The 18,671-nt window shown below is 35.5% G+C and overlaps 2 protein-coding genes across 4 annotated transcripts; both read left to right on the top strand.

The window, feature by feature from the left end:
- The first annotated feature begins 370 nt into the window (after positions 1 to 370).
- LOC125224032 (DEAD-box ATP-dependent RNA helicase FANCM-like) lies at positions 371 to 17,522 on the top strand. The gene is given in 22 exon segments (XM_048127372.1): positions 371 to 415; positions 10,036 to 10,393; positions 11,097 to 11,240; positions 11,564 to 11,646; positions 11,739 to 11,872; positions 12,494 to 12,624; positions 12,710 to 12,831; positions 12,907 to 13,020; positions 13,145 to 13,338; positions 13,414 to 13,544; positions 13,687 to 13,747; positions 13,862 to 13,932; positions 14,059 to 14,108; positions 14,173 to 14,338; positions 14,439 to 14,566; positions 14,663 to 14,995; positions 15,078 to 15,144; positions 15,349 to 15,900; positions 15,972 to 16,393; positions 16,481 to 16,554; positions 16,623 to 16,772; positions 16,939 to 17,522. Coding segments are annotated over 22 exon segments (4,071 nt in total). The 3' UTR covers positions 17,480 to 17,522.
- LOC125224031 (DEAD-box ATP-dependent RNA helicase FANCM-like) lies at positions 702 to 5,692 on the top strand. 3 transcript variants are annotated; one of them, XM_048127370.1, is made up of 18 exons: positions 702 to 812; positions 981 to 1,064; positions 1,150 to 1,254; positions 1,507 to 1,650; positions 2,299 to 2,381; positions 2,471 to 2,579; positions 2,749 to 2,840; positions 3,121 to 3,175; positions 3,262 to 3,383; positions 3,458 to 3,571; positions 3,866 to 4,059; positions 4,135 to 4,265; positions 4,416 to 4,476; positions 4,590 to 4,660; positions 4,744 to 4,781; positions 4,848 to 5,013; positions 5,088 to 5,221; positions 5,291 to 5,692. In XM_048127370.1, the coding sequence occupies exons 4-18, from the start codon at positions 1,620 to 1,622 to the stop codon at positions 5,591 to 5,593; spliced, it is 1,704 nt and encodes a 567-aa protein (XP_047983327.1). In that variant the 5' UTR covers positions 702 to 812; positions 981 to 1,064; positions 1,150 to 1,254; positions 1,507 to 1,619; the 3' UTR covers positions 5,594 to 5,692. The 3 variants fall into 3 exon arrangements, with proteins under 3 accessions (XP_047983327.1, XP_047983326.1, XP_047983328.1); XM_048127369.1 differs by having other exon boundaries at positions 1,150 to 1,238; XM_048127371.1 differs by lacking the exon at positions 981 to 1,064 and having other exon boundaries at positions 752 to 812; positions 1,150 to 1,238.
- Positions 17,523 to 18,671: the final 1,149 nt, after the last annotated feature.

Here is an 18,671-nt window from a genome sequence, read left to right on the forward strand (position 1 = left end):
ATTTTCAGCTTTAATTCAACTGGTCTTTGTCCACTGAGCGAGCCTCACATAAAATTTAACAAACATATCAAACACTAGATTGGAAAATGTACTATAATCACCTATCACTTTTCCTACAACATCTCCTACTCCAATCCTTATAAACACAAAATATGATGATAGGGTCCACTACTCGTATGTGAGTGTGGAGTAGGAGATGTTGTAAGAAAAGTGGTAGGTGATCCTTTTAAGAAAAAATGACTCTATTTGATTGCTCAAATTTAAGATGAAAGTGGCGGGAAAGGGTATTGCGTAGGTGACGCGAAAGCCCAAAAACTCCAAAAACCTACCATTAGGTTAAATTCAAGCAAGTACTTCACCGAGAGCTGCTATGGCATCCGCATCCTCTCCTCTGCAAATCGTGGACGACGATGATGTAAACCTAGTTCGTTCAATTTATTCACTTCTACTATTAATTTTAGTAATTTTGGGGGGAAATGCGTCTTATTTTGTTTTCAATTTGATTTGTGAGAATTAGGAACTCGATAGGGAAGCAGCTGTGCACAAAATCGATGTGGCGTGCCAGGCAACTGCCGTTCCTATCACAAATGGCAAACAAGTAGATGAGGAAATGCGGAAAAAGAGAAAATTTGATGCTATTAGTTCAGCTCCTTCAGCTAGGCAGACTAATTTGAATACATTTAATGGGGCTTCGTCTTGCAGTTCGAGGAAATTTGAAGTAAATGCTGGAATTTTGTATGGGCAGCAACGAATGAGTAGTAGTGTTGGGGTTAAGATTGATGCTGAGGCTGCCAAGACATGGATTTACCCTGGTAAATGCACATATATGCATGTGTATATGTATATGTTATGGTTTGTGTTCATTGGTGATATTGGAAAGCTTGTTTGTATATGCTATGTTTAGTTCCGGGGAAGCTGAAGTTGCTTGAAACAAAATTAGGATATTGAATATGACGAGGACTTGAATTTCTTGTGTACAGACAGCTTGATTATATGCGTAACAACAGCCTATCTTAATGGTAAAGTGGGAATCTATGGAAACGGTATTTGTTTTTTGTGCGAAGGTTCAAAACCTACTTTTAATGCTTTATTTCTGTCTGTTGAGTTATAAGAATGAGCAACTACATTGAAGGAAAGTATGTGTTGCAGTGTTGATGAGCTGATTCTGAGATGAGGCTGTTTGAACAAATGTGTACGAGAAATATGACAGATATCCTTATGGACCATCTTTTAAGAAGGTGAAATTTTGCAAATGTGAGGTTCTGCTGTAGTACTTCTGCGACAAAGATTCGACAAAATTATCAGTAGTGCTTGTCATGTGATACCCAAAGTGTTAATGTCGATCAACTTTTGAATGCTTTAGAAACTGAGGTCACTTTGTTTCACACACTTATGGAATCTGTTTTAGTTATTTATTTATTTGGTTTTATTTTGTGCAAGTATGAATATCATGATATACTCAAGTTTTTTAATTTATTCGTCCACTTTTTTTTTTTTAATTGGCAGTAAATGTCCCTCATCGTGATTATCAGTTATCTATTACAAGGACTGCACTCTTTGCCAATACTTTAGTGGTATTGCCAACAGGAATTGGAAAAACTCTTATTGCTGCAGTCTTCATGTATAATTTCTTCAGATGGTTTCCTGAAGGTATGTGACCCTGTACTGTTGGTAATAATAATATACTCTGTTGGTAATAATAATAATAGACTACGTGCCTCAATCATCAAATGCTACAGTTATGCCAAGTGTGCTTGAATTGGACATCGTATGATTGCCTTCTTAGGTGTTTAATGAAAGCATAACAAATCCCTAGTTCTCTACCCAGTCAAACCATACAATGAAAAGATAAGTCATGCATTATGACATTAGCAGTAAATGTTTTATTAATTTGTCAGATCCTAATGACTACTACAAAATTAGGTGTTTCCTCGAAAGTAAATTCTGATTTCTATATGGCCTAATGGCTCAAAATTATCCAAAATACAAGAACATATCCATGATGTTTGAAAGTACATTTGGGCGATATAGTTGAAATATTTATTCTTTTTGCACTTTTTCTCATATGTTTAAAATAATTTAGGAGACAAAGATGTTCTTATGTCTAATTAGCAGTCACATAATAGACTCGTTGCTTAGTTTTTGTTAAGTTGTAATAATACATCATAGATTGACCACTGTCAAATTATATAAGGTATAGTATGATTGACCACTGACAATCATGTTAGTTTTTAACTATTTTCAAATATACTATGCTTGACGTCTCTGTTCAACAATCTTGACAACTCTCTTATGCAGGAAAAATAGTTTTTGCTTCTCATTCTCGAGAACTAGTGATGCAACAAATAGAAGCTTGTCATAAGATTGTTGGAATTCCGCAAGTAAGCGTATTATAACATTCCCGGGCTTACATTTCTTATGTTTCATATCAGTACATATGCTTAAAAAGCTGTCACTCAACTGATCTTAGGAGTGGACTATTGATCTAACTGGAGGGATGCTTAGAAGAGCAGAATTCTGGAAATGCAAACGCGTTTTTTTTGTTTCTCCACAAGTGTTAGAGAAGGATATACAGTCTGGTTTGTGTCTCAACTTGTAGTGATATGTTAGAGTGCATTTGCAAAATCAGAAACATCATATGTTGGAACTATAAGAGTATAATCCAACATCATATGAAGGAACTAGAAAATGATGATAAAATAGTTGCCAGGGTTTTCATATGATTCATAATATATTTATATGTTGTAGGCTCCTGTTTGGTGAAGAATCTGGTGTGCCTGGTGATAGATGAGGCACATCGTGCAACAGGAAACTACTACTACTGTGGAGCCGTTCGAGAGGTATACTGCTTCATTATTTCTTTCACGTGTTCTTGTGCTACACGTTTAGATAAAAAAAATGCACTAAATTGCAAAAGATATAGTTTTAGGATTAGACTTTGAACTATCAAAACATAGTACAGCCTGAACATATGCATCTTATCATGAGCTAGGCTAAGTGGACCAAATAGGTGAGCAATAGAGTCCAGTGGCCTAGCTTAGAGCTTCATGACAACTTATCTGTTAATTATTCATCATATTTCTTGATAAAAAACTTATACAATTTGCACCAATGTTGCAGCTGATGGATTCTCCCATCCAACTAAGAATATTAGCATTGACTGCAACACCTGGATGTAAGTGCTGCACAAACTCACCCAAAAGATGTTGATTCGGTATTCAGACTGCTTTTGTGAAATTATTATTCTTGGGCATGATTCAGCTAAACAGCAGACTATCCAGCATGTCATCAACAATCTTCAAATATCTACACTGGAATACCGAAATGAAAGTGATCCCGACGTCATGTCTTTTGTGCACGATAGAAACATAGAAGTAATTCAGGTACTATTAGTCACTTATATGATTACAGGATTCTATCCTATGAATCATAAGAAAGTATAAGAAATTTCTTTCAGGTATCAATGGGTGGTGAAGCAACCGATATAGATAGACTGCTTTTGGAAGCTGGACATCCATTCCATGCCTATCTTTGCACTTTCGGGGTACTTCCAAACAGAGACGCCCGAACTGTATGTTCCGGTATCCTATTGTTCTAATATTTGGATTTAGTTCATTCTTTAGGTTTTTCCCCCTTTTTGTAGGTTTCTAGCCTATATTTGTATCATAAAATTTTCCAGAATTTCCTCAAAGCATGACTAAATAGATATTTTAAAATATGGAGTATAATACATAATGCATTTTGTGTGTCTCTAATTCATTTTTAGCACTTTAGAGCTCTGGACTGCCAGATTCTCAAATTTGTTTACATCCTCGTAGCAGAAAGAACAATCACACGCATGTCTCGTTGGTTTTGTAATTTACAGTTGAGGCCCTGTGATATTCTAAAATCAAGGGATATGTTTTCCCACAAGCCGCCTGCGAGTTTTCCTCTATCAAGGCATGGTGAATTCCTGGATTATTTTGGAGCTCTTATTACATTGCACCATCTCAGGAAATTGCTTTCAACCCATAGTATAAGGCCTGCATTTGAGATGCTTGATGAAATTTTGAAACAAGGGTATGCCACTGTTAATCAGCATTTAGATCAGTAGATCTTTCTCCGCTTGTAATTAAAGTTATCTCCATTATGCAGGTGGTTTGCACGCATGCTAGGCAGAAATGAAGCACTTTTGAAAGCAAAACTTTTAATGCAGAAAACTATTTCCCGCGGAGCCCCTAGCCCCAAATTAGTGAAAATGCTGGAAGTACTGACTGAACATTTCAGTACGTAACATTGTGGTTTTTGTTCTTTGACATAATATTGTTAATGTTAATTGTTGTAGAAACTTTCCTTGGCCATTTGCTTTAATGGAGTTTTTATTATTTATATGGGCAAAAATGCAGTGTTATTGAGGTTAATGAATTTTGGTGCAGAAGTGAAAGATTCGAAAAACTCCAGGGTGATAATTTTTTCAAATTTCAGGGGTAGTGTCAGGTGATCTTGATCTTTGTTTCTTTATTAGGCTTTCTGTAACCTATGATGCTGAATCAATACTCAATAGATAAATATTGGAAAATTTTAGTTCTAACATATCTATTCAACTTCAGGGACATACTTGATGCGCTTCAAAACATCGGGCAATCCGTTAAAGCAACAGTTTTCATTGGACAAAACTGGGGTACGTTTATCGATTCTCCTTCATTAATAACTATTGTTATGTGCTCTTAAATTGTTAGATGTTGCTTGTCTTGGTAAACTCAGAAGGACAATCGCATGAACTTCTACAAACTGTTTTACAGGTACTACTTTCTCTATTTTCGGTACTTGTTTTGGTCCTCAGTGATTTATTTCACTTGTGTCTATAGAAAATTTGGACAGGCGGGTACAATGTCATTGTTGCAACTTCAATCGGTGAGGAACATCTTGATATCACGGAATTTGACCTTGTCATATGCTTTGATGCTAACGTTTCGCCTTTGCGGATGATTCAACGCACGGGGCGGACTGGGAGGAACAAGCAAGCACGAGTTGATATCCTTTATTCTCTATCTTATTTACAAACGAGTTTAAATCCTTTTCATAAGCGATTTCTTTAACATGCTCACTAGTTTTAGCATGCGAAGGGACGGAATTGAGTGGTTATATGCGAAACCAAGCGAAACAGAGGTCTATAAGTAATCTCATGATAAATGGTGGCACCGGCACGAATGGTTTCAACTTCCACCCCAGCCCAAGGATGGTATGCTTTCTCTGCAGATTATGTTTCATTAGTAACCGAGGTCTTTATCCCTCACACGCCCAATTGCAGGTTCCACAATTTCTCGAACCAGAGCTGCGATTTCTTCAGATGCCAATTGGAGATGTTCCTCGTGGAGTGAGCGAGGGAGTGAACCAAGAGCCAATGCGCCATCCGATTAGAATGAAGGCACCGAAGGGCGGCTCAAGCAGTGTGACGCCCCCAGATTCATCGGAGACGAGGGAGGCGAATAGAGCAACCATGTATCAAGTGGTGCAGAGAGCCTTGTACGCAGACACGAGTACGATGAACCCACAGCAACAGGATGTACACTGGAAGATGATTCTAGGACTCCAGAAAGATTTGGGTTTGTAGCCTTGTAAGTATGTGTAGTTTTTTTTGGCTTTGTTTAGGATTTTAAGTATGTAATGTTGCAGCTTTTTAAGTTATTTAATTATATAATTTTCGACTTTATTAAGATTTTAATTTTTAATGAATTTAGTACGTTTGTGAGTTTGTGCTCGAATGATGCAATATTGACAGATTTGGAAGAAACATAAAAAAATCAAACACAAAAAGCATGAGCCAATGTTTAACAAAACCTGAATCTTATTCCACCTCAATCAAACTTTCATCATTGACTGGAATGAATCATGATAATCATGCCAAAAAACCCAAATCAAATCATTCAAAAGTTTGAAATAAAATTTCTCAATATTCAAGAGTCACAAACAATTTGACAAGTGCAAATGCTCTTGTTTTTGGCTACACCAATACATCGAATTTTAGAGGGCATTTTGCTGGCTGGATAAGCCCCCAAAACTCTTAGAATACAATCACTATGTCCATATTCACCACATCCACCTATTCTTGGAATACTTGGAGCCTGACAATATTTCTTCTGTTGTCCTAAAAAGTTATAATCAAAATAAAATCAAGATTAAAAATTAAAAATTAAAATTATGCATAGGAAAAGTTCAAATATTCACAACATAAGTGATATTTTTTTCTTTTAGCAAAGGATTAATAATGGTCTTCATCTACACTAGACCTGTCCAAGGTTTATCAACCGGCGGTTAAAACCGAAATCGTAACCGTCGGTTACGGTTCTGAACCGAAACTGTGAGAATTTACCCGAACTGGAACGGTCGATTTTTGAAGGTTCGGTTCATGTTCAAAAATTTTCGAACCAAAACCGTGCCGGAACTGTCGATTCCGGACGGTTTCAAACTGGAACTGCGAAAAACCGCCGGAAAACCGTGAAATCAATCCGGAACCACAAAAAAACCAGCGGTTTAGAACCGTGAGAAACCGTAAAAAAACGGCGGTTTTGGAACCGGAGCCGGAACCGCAAAACACCCTCGCGGTTCGGTTCCGGTTCAACAATTTCTAAAACCGGAACCGTCGGTTCCGAACCGTAACCATCGGTTCCTAAACCGTGGGCACCTCTAATCTACACTCGTGATAAGAAACAGTTCGTACCTGCAGATGGGGCGAATAAAGGTAGTAGAACGACTAGAAAGAGCATGAAGGTGATTGCGAACTTGTTCATCTTTTCTCTATGTTTTTATTCCTTCGAAATTTTCAAATTATATATAAGGTTTAGAGGGCTTGGGATCAGCAGAGTGATCTTTTTATAGATATTATTTTGAATCGAGTAAGAAAATCTGAATTTATAGTGATGAAATATTGATTTGGAGCATAATCAATTAGCTGCGAATTTGGTGAGTAGAATGGAATTTATTTACCGAAAGAATGTCAAATATAGTATACATAGAGATATTAACAGTCAAATCTCAATCGTTTAATTTCATATCCAATGGCTCGAAAAATTTATAGTATAGTATTTATCCAATGGCTGCAATAAATAATTTATGAGGATTTAGATATTAACAGTCAAATCTCAATCGTTTAATTTCATATCCAATGGCTCGAAAAAATGTCATATTTTATTTATGTTTTAATTTACTTAGAAAGAGTAATATTGTAATCTTCTTTTAGGGTAGTTAATTAATTTCTAAATTCTCTCAAACTGTTCATAATATCCTACACGATTTATTCCTTGGATTTAGATATTTCACATAGAATTGTTTCCATTCAACTCCATCTTCTCCATTTTATTTGACAATTATTAATATCTACTCCTTATAAATTCATCCCAAATAGCAATATAATATATTAAAAAATCAATACAATATTACTAGTATATCAAATATTAATACATTAATGTATAATACTAAGTAACATTTTATAAAATAGTACTCCATAATTGCTAACTCAATCTTTAATTATTAACTGCAACTAATTTAAGTCTATAAGATTTTCAGTTATCTAATGGTCTATAAATTATCACGTGTAATTTTATTTTATTATCATTTAAATTTAAAAAGATAAGAAAACTACTATAATTATATTGATATATTATGATAATTATGTTGACATTTGACTGCTTCTTACAAAATACTAAAAAATACGAAAATTCAAGAATTTTTGTTTAAATTTTGATATCTAAACATATGTAAGTGAGATCTCCTCAGAATTCTTAAAATGATACCTTTAATTTAATGTATATTGTGTGAAAAATAATTTAAATTGAGATAGTTATAATCATTTAAAATTTTAAGATATTTTTTTAAAATTTAGTTATAACTAACTTTTTTGTTAATTGACATTAATATCTCTAATTGATATTTTTTATACACTTTATTGATACTCATAACTAAATGATTTTGTGTCTTGATTTAATGATCTAATGACTATTATTTAATTTTACTTAGTAATTTGAGGGTGAGTTAAGAATTATATTAACACAACACAACGATAGATCACCATAGACTTGTCACTATCAATATATATACAACCACACCAACATAGATTTGTCACCAATATATCACTATAGACTTCTCACTATATCAAAGTTCAATAAAAACATAGTAAGTACATAACAAATATAACCACAATTGAACTAGTATTAGCACTTCTTTTAATGTGTATTAACACTCAATAATCAGTAGCTCATAAAAATTAAAATCACGACCGTTGATATTATAATCTAATGATTAATATGGTAATTGTTGGGCTTGATTGATAAGTTAGTAATGCCTAGATATAGATACTTATAAGACTATTTCTAAATGTCTGATATCATAGTTAACCTATTATGTCAGCCCGTGGTTTTCTCTATGACCCATTCGAGCCCGCAAAAATTTCCTTAAAATACAAAGATATGTATCTCACAAATTTGGTCGGATAGCATTTCCACCTTATTTATTATGATTTATTAATACAAAATCTAGATAATTTCTTGTCTATCAAACAATAACAAAAAAACCTTCATCCGAGTTTATCTTGACACGAAGCCCGCATTTCTTATCTTATTTAACAAATCTTGTTATATCTCATCTTTCTCATCAAACGAGCTACTATATACTAGGATGATGGTAACCTAATGACCCGAGATTAACATTTTCATATATATGGAGTAATTAGAATCAATTTGATGCTGTTAATTTGATGCTCATGGTAATTGAAAATTTGAAACTACAAACCAAAGCTAGATACATTCATATAAATTTGTAACAAACAAGAGACCATTTATCAATCTTTTAACTTAATTAAATCAAATTAACTTTATAAATGGGATGAATCATGACAATGCCATTGATCATTTGATCTCACTCAATAAGCCGTAAATAAAGTAAAATACATTAATTACTTTATTTTTATAACATAGTTACCCCTAATTCAAAAGCACACAATTTCACCAGTGCATTTGCTTCTATTTTTTCCTATATCAACACAACGAATTTTTCTGGGCATTCTGCTTGCTGGATTAGATCCCACAACCTTCAAAAAACAATCTCTTTGTCCATTGCTACCACATGCACCTATTCTTGGAATATCTATTTCAACTCTTGCCCTAAAAAATAAAAACAATAGTTATATCAAATAAATATTTCAACATATGAAAATTACATAAAATAAAATTTTCCAACATATATATACTACTAATATTGCATGTACCTAGAGAAGGGGTGAACATAGGTAGTAGAACAACCAAATAAAATATGAAGGAGATAGCAAATTTCTTCATCTTTTCTAGAGTTTTTTTTTTCTCTCAAACTCAATTGTTAATGTGTAAATATTTGGGTTGGAATGTATGCTGAATTGGGATACAAGGATTGTGTTTTATAGGTGTACACACACTTATTGCAATTTTACAATTATACGCGGAAGGAAATAAATATTTATTCAACTCTCATTTTAATTGAAGTGTTTCTTTTGATTACAATAATGAAAGAAGATATGTTTAGTAAATTTAGGTGAGTCAAGATGAAGTACTATTAGATAGAGTACAACATACTCTACATGTGAGTTTTTGCTCGAATGGAAAAATAAAATATATTTTCCATATAATTTGAAAGCAAATGATACTAACTATAGTTAATCATTTTCATTTATTATAGGTATTTGAATTAAGATTAATTTGCCACTAAATTCCTAAACTTTTGTCTTGCACACCACCTTTAAAATTTGTGTGTAAATTATGATAGTTTTAACTATTCTGATTTTGCAACTAAATTATCGGTTTCTATAGATCTGCAATCAATCAAAATTTTGGCACTAAGGCCATCTCCAACCATTCATGCCAAACTCAAACTCATTTTTGAGTATATGTCACATCAAAAAGTAATTTTACTCCAACCATTTACACCCGACGATGATGTAAACCTCAATTTATTCACTTCTATTATATTTTTGTTAATTTTGCTGGATACGCGTCTTATGTTGATTTCAATCTGATTCATACGAAATAGGAATTCGATTGGGAAGCAGCTGTGCACGAAATCGACGTGGCGTGCCAGGCGACTGCTGCCGCAGTCGTTCCTAATTCACATCGCAAGCAAGAGATGTTTGTGAATGTAGATGAAGAAATGCGGAAAAAGGGGAAATTTGATGCTATTAGTTTAGCGCCTTCGACTAGGCAGACTACTTTAGATAGATTTATTGGGGCTTCGTCTTGCAATTCGAGGAAATTTGAGGAAAGGGTGGAAATTTCGTGTGGGCAGCAACGTGTGAGTAGTGGTATTGGGGAAAATATTTGTCGAGAAACTGAGAAGGTTAATGAGTTTGTTAAGATTGATGCTGAGACTGCCAAGACATGGATTTACCCTGGTATATATACATATATGCGTATGTATTATGTCTTTCTTTTGTTGGTGTGTGTTTATTTGTGATCTCGGAAGGCTTGTCTGCATATGTTATGTTTAGTCCCGGGAAAGCTGAAGTTGCTGGAAACAACATTAGGGTATTAAATAATATGACGAGGGCTTGGATTTCGTGTGTACAGTTTACAACTTGATCATATGCATAACAGCAGACTATCTTAGTGGTGAATTAGGAATTTGTTGAAAGGGTATTTCTTTTGTGTACAAAGGTTCAAAACCTATTTATAAGGGTTTATTTCTGTCTGTTGAGTTATAAGAACGAGCAACTACATTGAAAGGATGTGTGTGTTGATGTGTCGGATCTGAGCTGAGGCTGTTTGACTAAATGTGTACAAGAAATATGACAGAATCCTTATGGGGCCATCGTTTAAGAAGGTGAAATTTTGAAAAGTGAGATGTACTTCTAAGACAAACCTTTGACAACATGTTTAGGTGTCATGTGATTCCCAAAGTGTTTAGGTGTTGATCAACTTTTCTTTGCTTTAGCCTTTAGAAATCGAGGTCACTGTGATTGATCTTTGTGTTCCATGTTGCTTGTGACAAGCTTGTTTGAAAAACTTATAGAATCTATTTTATTTATTTTAATTTTATGAATATCATTGGGAGGTACTCAACTTGTTAATTTATTCCTCACTTGTGTTTCGTGTCAGTAAATGTCCCCGTTCGTGAATATCAGTTATCTATTACCAGGACTGCACTGTTTGCCAATACTTTAGTGTCACTGCCAACAGGACTTGGCAAAACTCTAATTGCTGCTGTAGTCATGTATAACTTCTTCAGATGGTTTCCTGAAGGTATGCGATCCTGTACTATTGATAATAATAATATACTACATGTCTCAATCATCAAATGCGGATCAACCTTTCTCTCTTTTTTTCTATCCTACTTTACTAATTTCGTATTAAAACCCGTTGTCGTACTCGTCACCAAAGTCTCTATTTTATGTGATGGATGGAGTATATTAGTATTTCCAAGTTGTAACAAGACATCATAGAATGACCACTGTCAAAGTATATAGGATATAGCATGCTGATAATCATGTTAGTGTTTACCTGTATTTGCAAATATTTGGTGCTAGAAGTCTTTGTTCAACAATCTTGCCAACTCTCTTCTGCAGGAAAAATAGTTTTTGCTGCTCCTTCTCGACCACTAGTGCTGCAACAAATAGAAGCTTGCCATAAGATTGTTGGTATTCCGCAAGTAAGCCTATTATTACAATATTCTCGGACTTACATTTCTTATGTTTCATATTGATACCGATACTTAAAAAGATGTCATTCTACTGATATTAGGAGTGGACTATTGATCTAACGGGACAGAAAAGTCCTTCGAGAAGAGCAGAACTTTGGAAATGCAAACGCGTTTTTTTTGTTACCCCACAAGTGTTAGAGAAGGATATACAGTCTGGTCTGTTTCTCAACTTGTTGTGATATGTTATTGGTGTGCATTTGCAAAATTTGAAACATAAATAATCCAACATCATATGTGGAACTAGAAAATGATGATAAATGAGCTGCCAGAGTTCTCATATGTTTGTGATATACTAGTATTTATCATTCTGTTTTTATAAGTGTGGGGAAGCCTTGAAAAATCACTTGCATTGGCTCAGCGTTTTTCCATTTCAATTTTATCATGAATATAGCACTTGGTGCAAACTTGTACTATTACATAAAATTGGTCATGGTTAAAGATCTACTTACACAAACTCTACAGTGAGAAATATGGCTTCGCTAAACCCTACTTTTCAATTCTCCTTGATTCATGGACGTTTTCTAGTAAAATAGTGAATTGAACAATATGTTATGATTCTAAGTCTTTTGAATTACTATTCCATATTTACATTTTCTGTATTGGCTATTGGGATGTCTTTACATGAAAATCAAAACTTTGAAAAATAATAGGCTTGTAAATACTTGTTTGGAGTGAAGTGAGTTGAATTTGACTTGAACTATCAAAATATAGTACAGCCTAAACCAATGCATTCTCATGAGCTATGCTAAGTGGATCACATAGGCGAGCACATAGAGTCCATTGGTCTAGCTTAGAGCTTGATTAAAACTTGCCTGTTAATTAGTCACCCTATTCGATAAAAAAAAACTTATACAATTTGACCAATGTTGCAGTTGATGGATGCTTCCACCCAACTAAGAATACTAGGTTTGTCTGCAACACCCGGATGTAAGTGCTGCACAGACTCACCCAAAAGATGTTGATTAATATTCAGACTGCTTTTGTTAAATTGTTCTTCTTGGTCATAATTCAGCTAACCAGAAGACAATCCAGCATGTCATTGACAATCTTCAAATATCAACACTTGAATACCGGAGTGAAAGTGATCCAGATGTACAGCCTTATGTGCACGATAGAAAGATAGAACTAATTGAGGTACTACTAGTTACATATATGAATAACTGAATTATACTCTAGGAATCATATGAAATTATAAGATTTTTCTTTTAGGTACCAATGGGTGATGAAGCAATCGATATAGATAGTCTGCTTTTGGAAGTTGGACGTCCATATCATGCCCAACTTTGCTCATTTGGGCTGCTTCCTAAGAGAGACATCAAGACAGTATGTTCATGTATCCTATTGTTTGAACTTCAGATCACTGGACTGTCAGATTCTCAAATTTGTTTACATCCTTTTAGCTGAATGAAAAATCACACCCATGTCCTGTTGTTTTTGTAATACATAGTTGAGCCCCTGTGATTTTCTAAGATCAAAGGAGACATTTTGCAAAAAGCCGCCTGCAAATGTTCCTCTATCAAGGCATGGTGAATTCATGGGTTATTTTGCTGCTCTTGTTACTTTGCACCATCTCAGGAAATTGCTTTCAAGCCATGGTATAAGGCCTGCATTTGAGCTGCTTGATGAAAAATTGAAAAAAGGGTATGCCACTGTTAATCAGCATTTAGATCCGTAAACCTTTCTCCGCTTTTGTTTAAAGTTATCTCCATTATGCAGGTGGTTTGCACGACTGCTAAGCAGAAACGAAGCAATTTTGAAAGCAAAACTTATAATGCAGAAAACTATTACCCACGGTGCTCCTAGCCCCAAACTAACAAAAATGCTGGAAGTACTGACTGAACATTTTAGTATGTAGCATTGTGGTTTTTGTTCTTTGACAGTGATATGCTTATTGTGTGGAAACTTTCTTCGGCCTTTTTCTTTAGTTGAGTATTTTTTATTTATATAGCAAAAATGTGGTGTTATTCATGTTAAGGAATTTTGGTGCAGAGGTAAAAGATCCAAAAAACTCCAGGGTGATAATTTTTTCAAATTTCAGGGGTAGTGTCAGGTGATCTTGAATCCTTTATCTTCGTTTCTTTCTTTGATTTCTGTAGCCTATTATGCTGAATCAATGTATAGATATAAGAAAAATTTAGTTCTGACTTTAATATTCAAAATTCAGGGACATACTTGATACACTTAAACACATTGGGGAATCTGTTAAAGCTACAGAATTCATTGGACAAAACACAGGTGCCTTTATCTATTCTCCTCAACCATTATTATGTGCTCTCAAATTGTTAGCTGTTGCTATATTTCTTGGTAAATTTTTGTACTTCGTATTTTGTAATTAATTTTTGACCTTATTGTTCTCTGCAGGAAAAAACTCAAAAGGACAATCCCAAAAAATTCAACAAGCAGTTCTAGAGGTACTGCTTTGTCTATTTGTGGTATTCTGTTCGGTTCTTAGTGGTTATATACTTGTGTCCATAGAAATTTCGGACAGGCGGGTACAATGTCATTGTTGCAACTTCAATCGGTGAGGAAGGTCTTGATATCATGGAAGTTGATCTTGTCATATGCTTTGATGCTAATATCTCGCCTTTGAGGATGATTCAACGCATGGGGAGAACCGGGAGGAACCAGGAAGGACGAGTTGATATCCTTTTCTATCTGTGTCTCTCGTATGTAGATCTTGTACATCGTATTTACTAATTACCTTAAATCCTTTTCATAAGCAGTTTCCTTAACTAGCTCACTAGTTTTAGCATGCGAAGGGGCAGAATTGAGAGGTTATAAGCAAAAGCAAGCGAATGGCAAGTCTATAAGTAAGCACATGATACATGGTGGCACAAAGAGTTTTAATTTCCACCCGAGTCCAAGGATGGTATGCTTTCTCTGCAGATTATGTTTCACTTGCCTGACACAATCATTGTTATAGATAGATAACCAGGTTTTTTTACCTTTACACGCGCAATTGCAGGTTCCACATTTTCTCAAACCAGAACTGCAATTTCTTGAAATGTCAATTGAAAAATTTGTTCCTTGTGGGTCAAAAGCAAAGGACTCTGAACTCATTCCAGGGCCAGCATACAAGGACAAAATTACAGATGCTGAGAAAGATTTGCTCGCCAAGTATTTTGTCGCCACTCAAGAAGATGCTTGGAGACCATCTCTCATTGCTTTTCCTCACTTCCAGGCATATCCATCGCCTGCAAACAGTGTGCTGCATTCATCTCGAACGCAGCTACTAATAGATACCATGCAGGATTTGCAAGACCTACCATATTCTCACGATCGCAATCCCTCAGCAGAGGTATGTTTGTTTGTTCACAACAGGCTCGTCTATATTCAGTAGGCTATTTTTTGGAATAATTTGAGCTACTATCTTGATTCAGGACGATGTCATTCTAGATCCTTGCTTGAGAGTTTCAGAGGCAGAGCCTCGTGATAACATTATAGAAGGTAACTAGTTGGCAAAAGATAGGCCTTTGCCGTCTGTGACTTCCATTTCGATAGATGTAGCGTCATTTGATCTATCAAGGATCAAAAAAGATGGAAAGCACAGCATAAATATTTAGTAGCTATATTAACACAATGTTAGAATCTTCATGCTTGGCTGCTTTTTAATTCTACATGGTTTTCTTTTTTGGAATGTTTCAAATTCAGAGAGGTATACTGATCCTGCTGAAGAGGAATCGAATAGAGAAGCGGAAGAATCGGGTCGAGAGCTTCAAGTGACTGTGAAAGATCTGCAGAGCGAAGACTCTCACAAACCAAAAACTTGGCTTCATACCTTCCTCTTTGCTTCAGAATTTGTGTCTGTTGATAGTGTTGGAAATGTCCTGGTATTATCATTACCTAAAGTGCCTCTAGATTCGAGTTCTAAACGAATTGAATCTAGAAGTATGGCTTCTCTTGATCACTCAATACAGGAACGTGTAGACTGCGCAGAGATTCCTCTGCAACCTATAGATAATCACCCTTTGCACCCAAGACCCACCGAAGTCACTGTACATGAATTTAGTGTAGGTGACCTCTCATCTAAAGATGCGAAGAAGTTCGACGAGGCTGAGGAAATTCTCCATTCCCCAGTTTCAAGCAGAATGCAGAACGAAATGGATATTTCAGACCAGGATCTTATAGATTTCTATCTTAGTCCGAGACTGACTAATTTAATCAAAAGTGGAGTTGTTCCAGAATCTCCGATAAATGATTCTGGTATGTATTCATTGCAGCATTCCTCATAACATGTACAATTATCAATGCCTCTGTCTGCAATTCTGATGCAGGGATGTGGAAGGGCAACCAAGGTGATGGTATCGCTTGTCCTGCTCTCGTTTCTCCCCCAAATCTGGAAACTGAGCGTTTCCTAAACTCTTGTCAACATGACAAGAGGGAAGATATAAATGGCAGCTTGGGGGAGATGGATATCGACAATGGCATTCGAACACCTCCACGGGATTGCAACACGGGCACAGTGGGAGCATGCTCCTCACCTGTTCCCGTTACAAATGAGCTGCGAACTCCTGTTACTAAACTCTCGGACAGGAGTAGCAGTAAAGATTGGACTCCAGATTGTGGTGTCCAGCCTGAAAGTGTCGAGCAGCCGTTCAAGTTCCGTAGGCTGCGGAAGCTTGGAGATTGCAACAGGAAAGTTCCAACAGAATCCAGAAACTCATCTGGTGCAGGCGAAAAATATGTTTCGAGAAGGGTTAGCCATCATAAATCCACTACGCTTCTCAAAGGTATTCTTTTCATCAATGAAAATGCAAATTTACTGGGCCACTTATGCTTGCAGAAGTCTCTTAATAAACCTCGAGGTGAGAAGAAGCAAGCAAAAGGCGCTGCAACATATATTGAAGAAGAAGCCGAGTAAGTGCACCTTCTACAGTTCATACAGGTGAGGCATTTTACCTATCTTAATACCCTTTCATGTTTAGGGTATCATCTGATGCTATGGCGTCGGATGACGAGGAGGATGTACAAGAGGACAGTTCGTTTGAGGATAGCTTCATAGACGACGGGATCAATCCTACAACTTCTAATACCCAAGCTGCCAGCACTAGGGTTGACATGATGGCAATATACAGGTTACCAATAACACCCATCATCTTCCCGTTTGTCTGTTTACGTTGGATGATAGATTGAACTTACGAGTATTTGAAAGACTATGATTGTATGATCTCAAAATCATTCAATTCATCAGTCTGTAGTGGATTATCCTATATTATGTTTACCGTTTCAATTTAATGGCAGGCGATCGTTACTCAGTCAATCTCCATTTCCAAGACCCCCAAGCTTCCCATCAAGCCACAGTCCCGACTCTGTGGTTCAAAGCAGCAAAATGGATGGAAGCGGAAGCTCAACAGGAACAGGACGCGACGATGCTCCTCAAACTGGCTCTGAATCAACTGCCAGGAACAACAAAGGTGCAGGCAACGGGGTTCCCACAGAGATGCTCGAGAGCAGGCCGGATAGTCGGAAAAGAAAACTGAGCCTCCACCAAGCACACTCCCTACCAATGCTTAATTTAGACACGGAGTTCTCTCTACTCTCCGGGGCTGCACATGAGAACTCGACTGCGCACGTACATGTAGAGACAATGGAAAAGGCCGTAGATATTTTTGAAGACGATGATTTTTATGAAGGGATCGATCTTGATGCACTAGAAGAAGAAGCTACAAAGCTGTTCAAGAATAAAACAGAGCACTCAACAGAAAAAATAGTAGGTTCAGATGAAATTAAAGAACAAAATTTTGGGATTTTTGATGCGCCTTCATTTGATCTTGGTTTTTGATTTGTTTACGGACTTAAAATAAATAAATTATTTTATGTGTTAAGCTTGGTTATTTGTAATTATTATGAATAGGCCTTGAATGTGCAATATATCAATTTTAAATGAAAATGCATTCCCATGCAATATTTGGTTTTTATTTTGTAATAAAAATATATTGACTTTAAATTTACCGCCACAAGAAAAAAATGCATTCCCATGCAATATTTGGTTTTTATTTTGTAATAAAAATATATTGACTTTAAATTTACCGCCACAAGAAAACTCGACCAATAAGAGACTTTCATAAAGATATTTTTGTTTTAGGATGGCTCTTTTCTTTGTGATATAATGCTGTTTAAAATAGAAATTTCATAAATATTGGTGATAAGATATAATTTACACATCCCATGTTTTTTGTCCTCATGCAAATATTTTGGATTTAGTTACAGTCATGTCCCCCATCATATATTTTACATCTATTCTACTATTTCAATTTCAATCATGCCATGATCAATCAAATGAAAAACGGGTGAATTATTTTTTCCATTCCACTTTAAAATTTTCAGCTTTTGATTGTTATTGTACATATATAATCTAACTATGGAATCACAAAAATATTGGTGAAAGGATAAGTCAAGACCCTTAGGATACTATTTTAGTATTAAAATCTAGGGCAAATAGCCCAAAAAATCACAAAATTTGGTCAAACTCTGGTATTTTCCATAACTTAAAAATGACCGAATTAATCCAAACTTTGACGATTTTCAGAAATTTTCCCATGGATTTGAATTTTGGAAAAATTGAGCGTGACATGGACGCCGGGAACGTATGACGTGGATGCCAGGAACGTAAGATGCGGACGCTGGAAACATATGTTGTGGAATAAATTATTAATTGTCGTCGTTTCACTCCAGATTTACGTCTTGTACAAAAAATAGGACCGGAATCATGTTCTTTCCATTCTTCTTCTTTTTTTTTCGTGATTGATAAAGTTATGATTAAATATGGCTGAAATCACGTATAATTCTTACTCAATTACGATCCCTACAAAAAAATAGGGCTGAGATCACATTCCCAACGTCCATGTCATGCTCAATTTCCCAAATTCAAATCTATGAGACAATTAAGAAAATCGTCAAAGTTATGATTAACACGTTGAAATAAATCACAAGAAACAAAGAGCACATAAAATATTACAACATACACACGATGA

Source organism: Salvia hispanica, chromosome 4, assembly GCF_023119035.1.
Source record: "Salvia hispanica cultivar TCC Black 2014 chromosome 4, UniMelb_Shisp_WGS_1.0, whole genome shotgun sequence".
In the NCBI taxonomy this organism is placed as follows: domain Eukaryota; kingdom Viridiplantae; phylum Streptophyta; class Magnoliopsida; order Lamiales; family Lamiaceae; genus Salvia; species Salvia hispanica.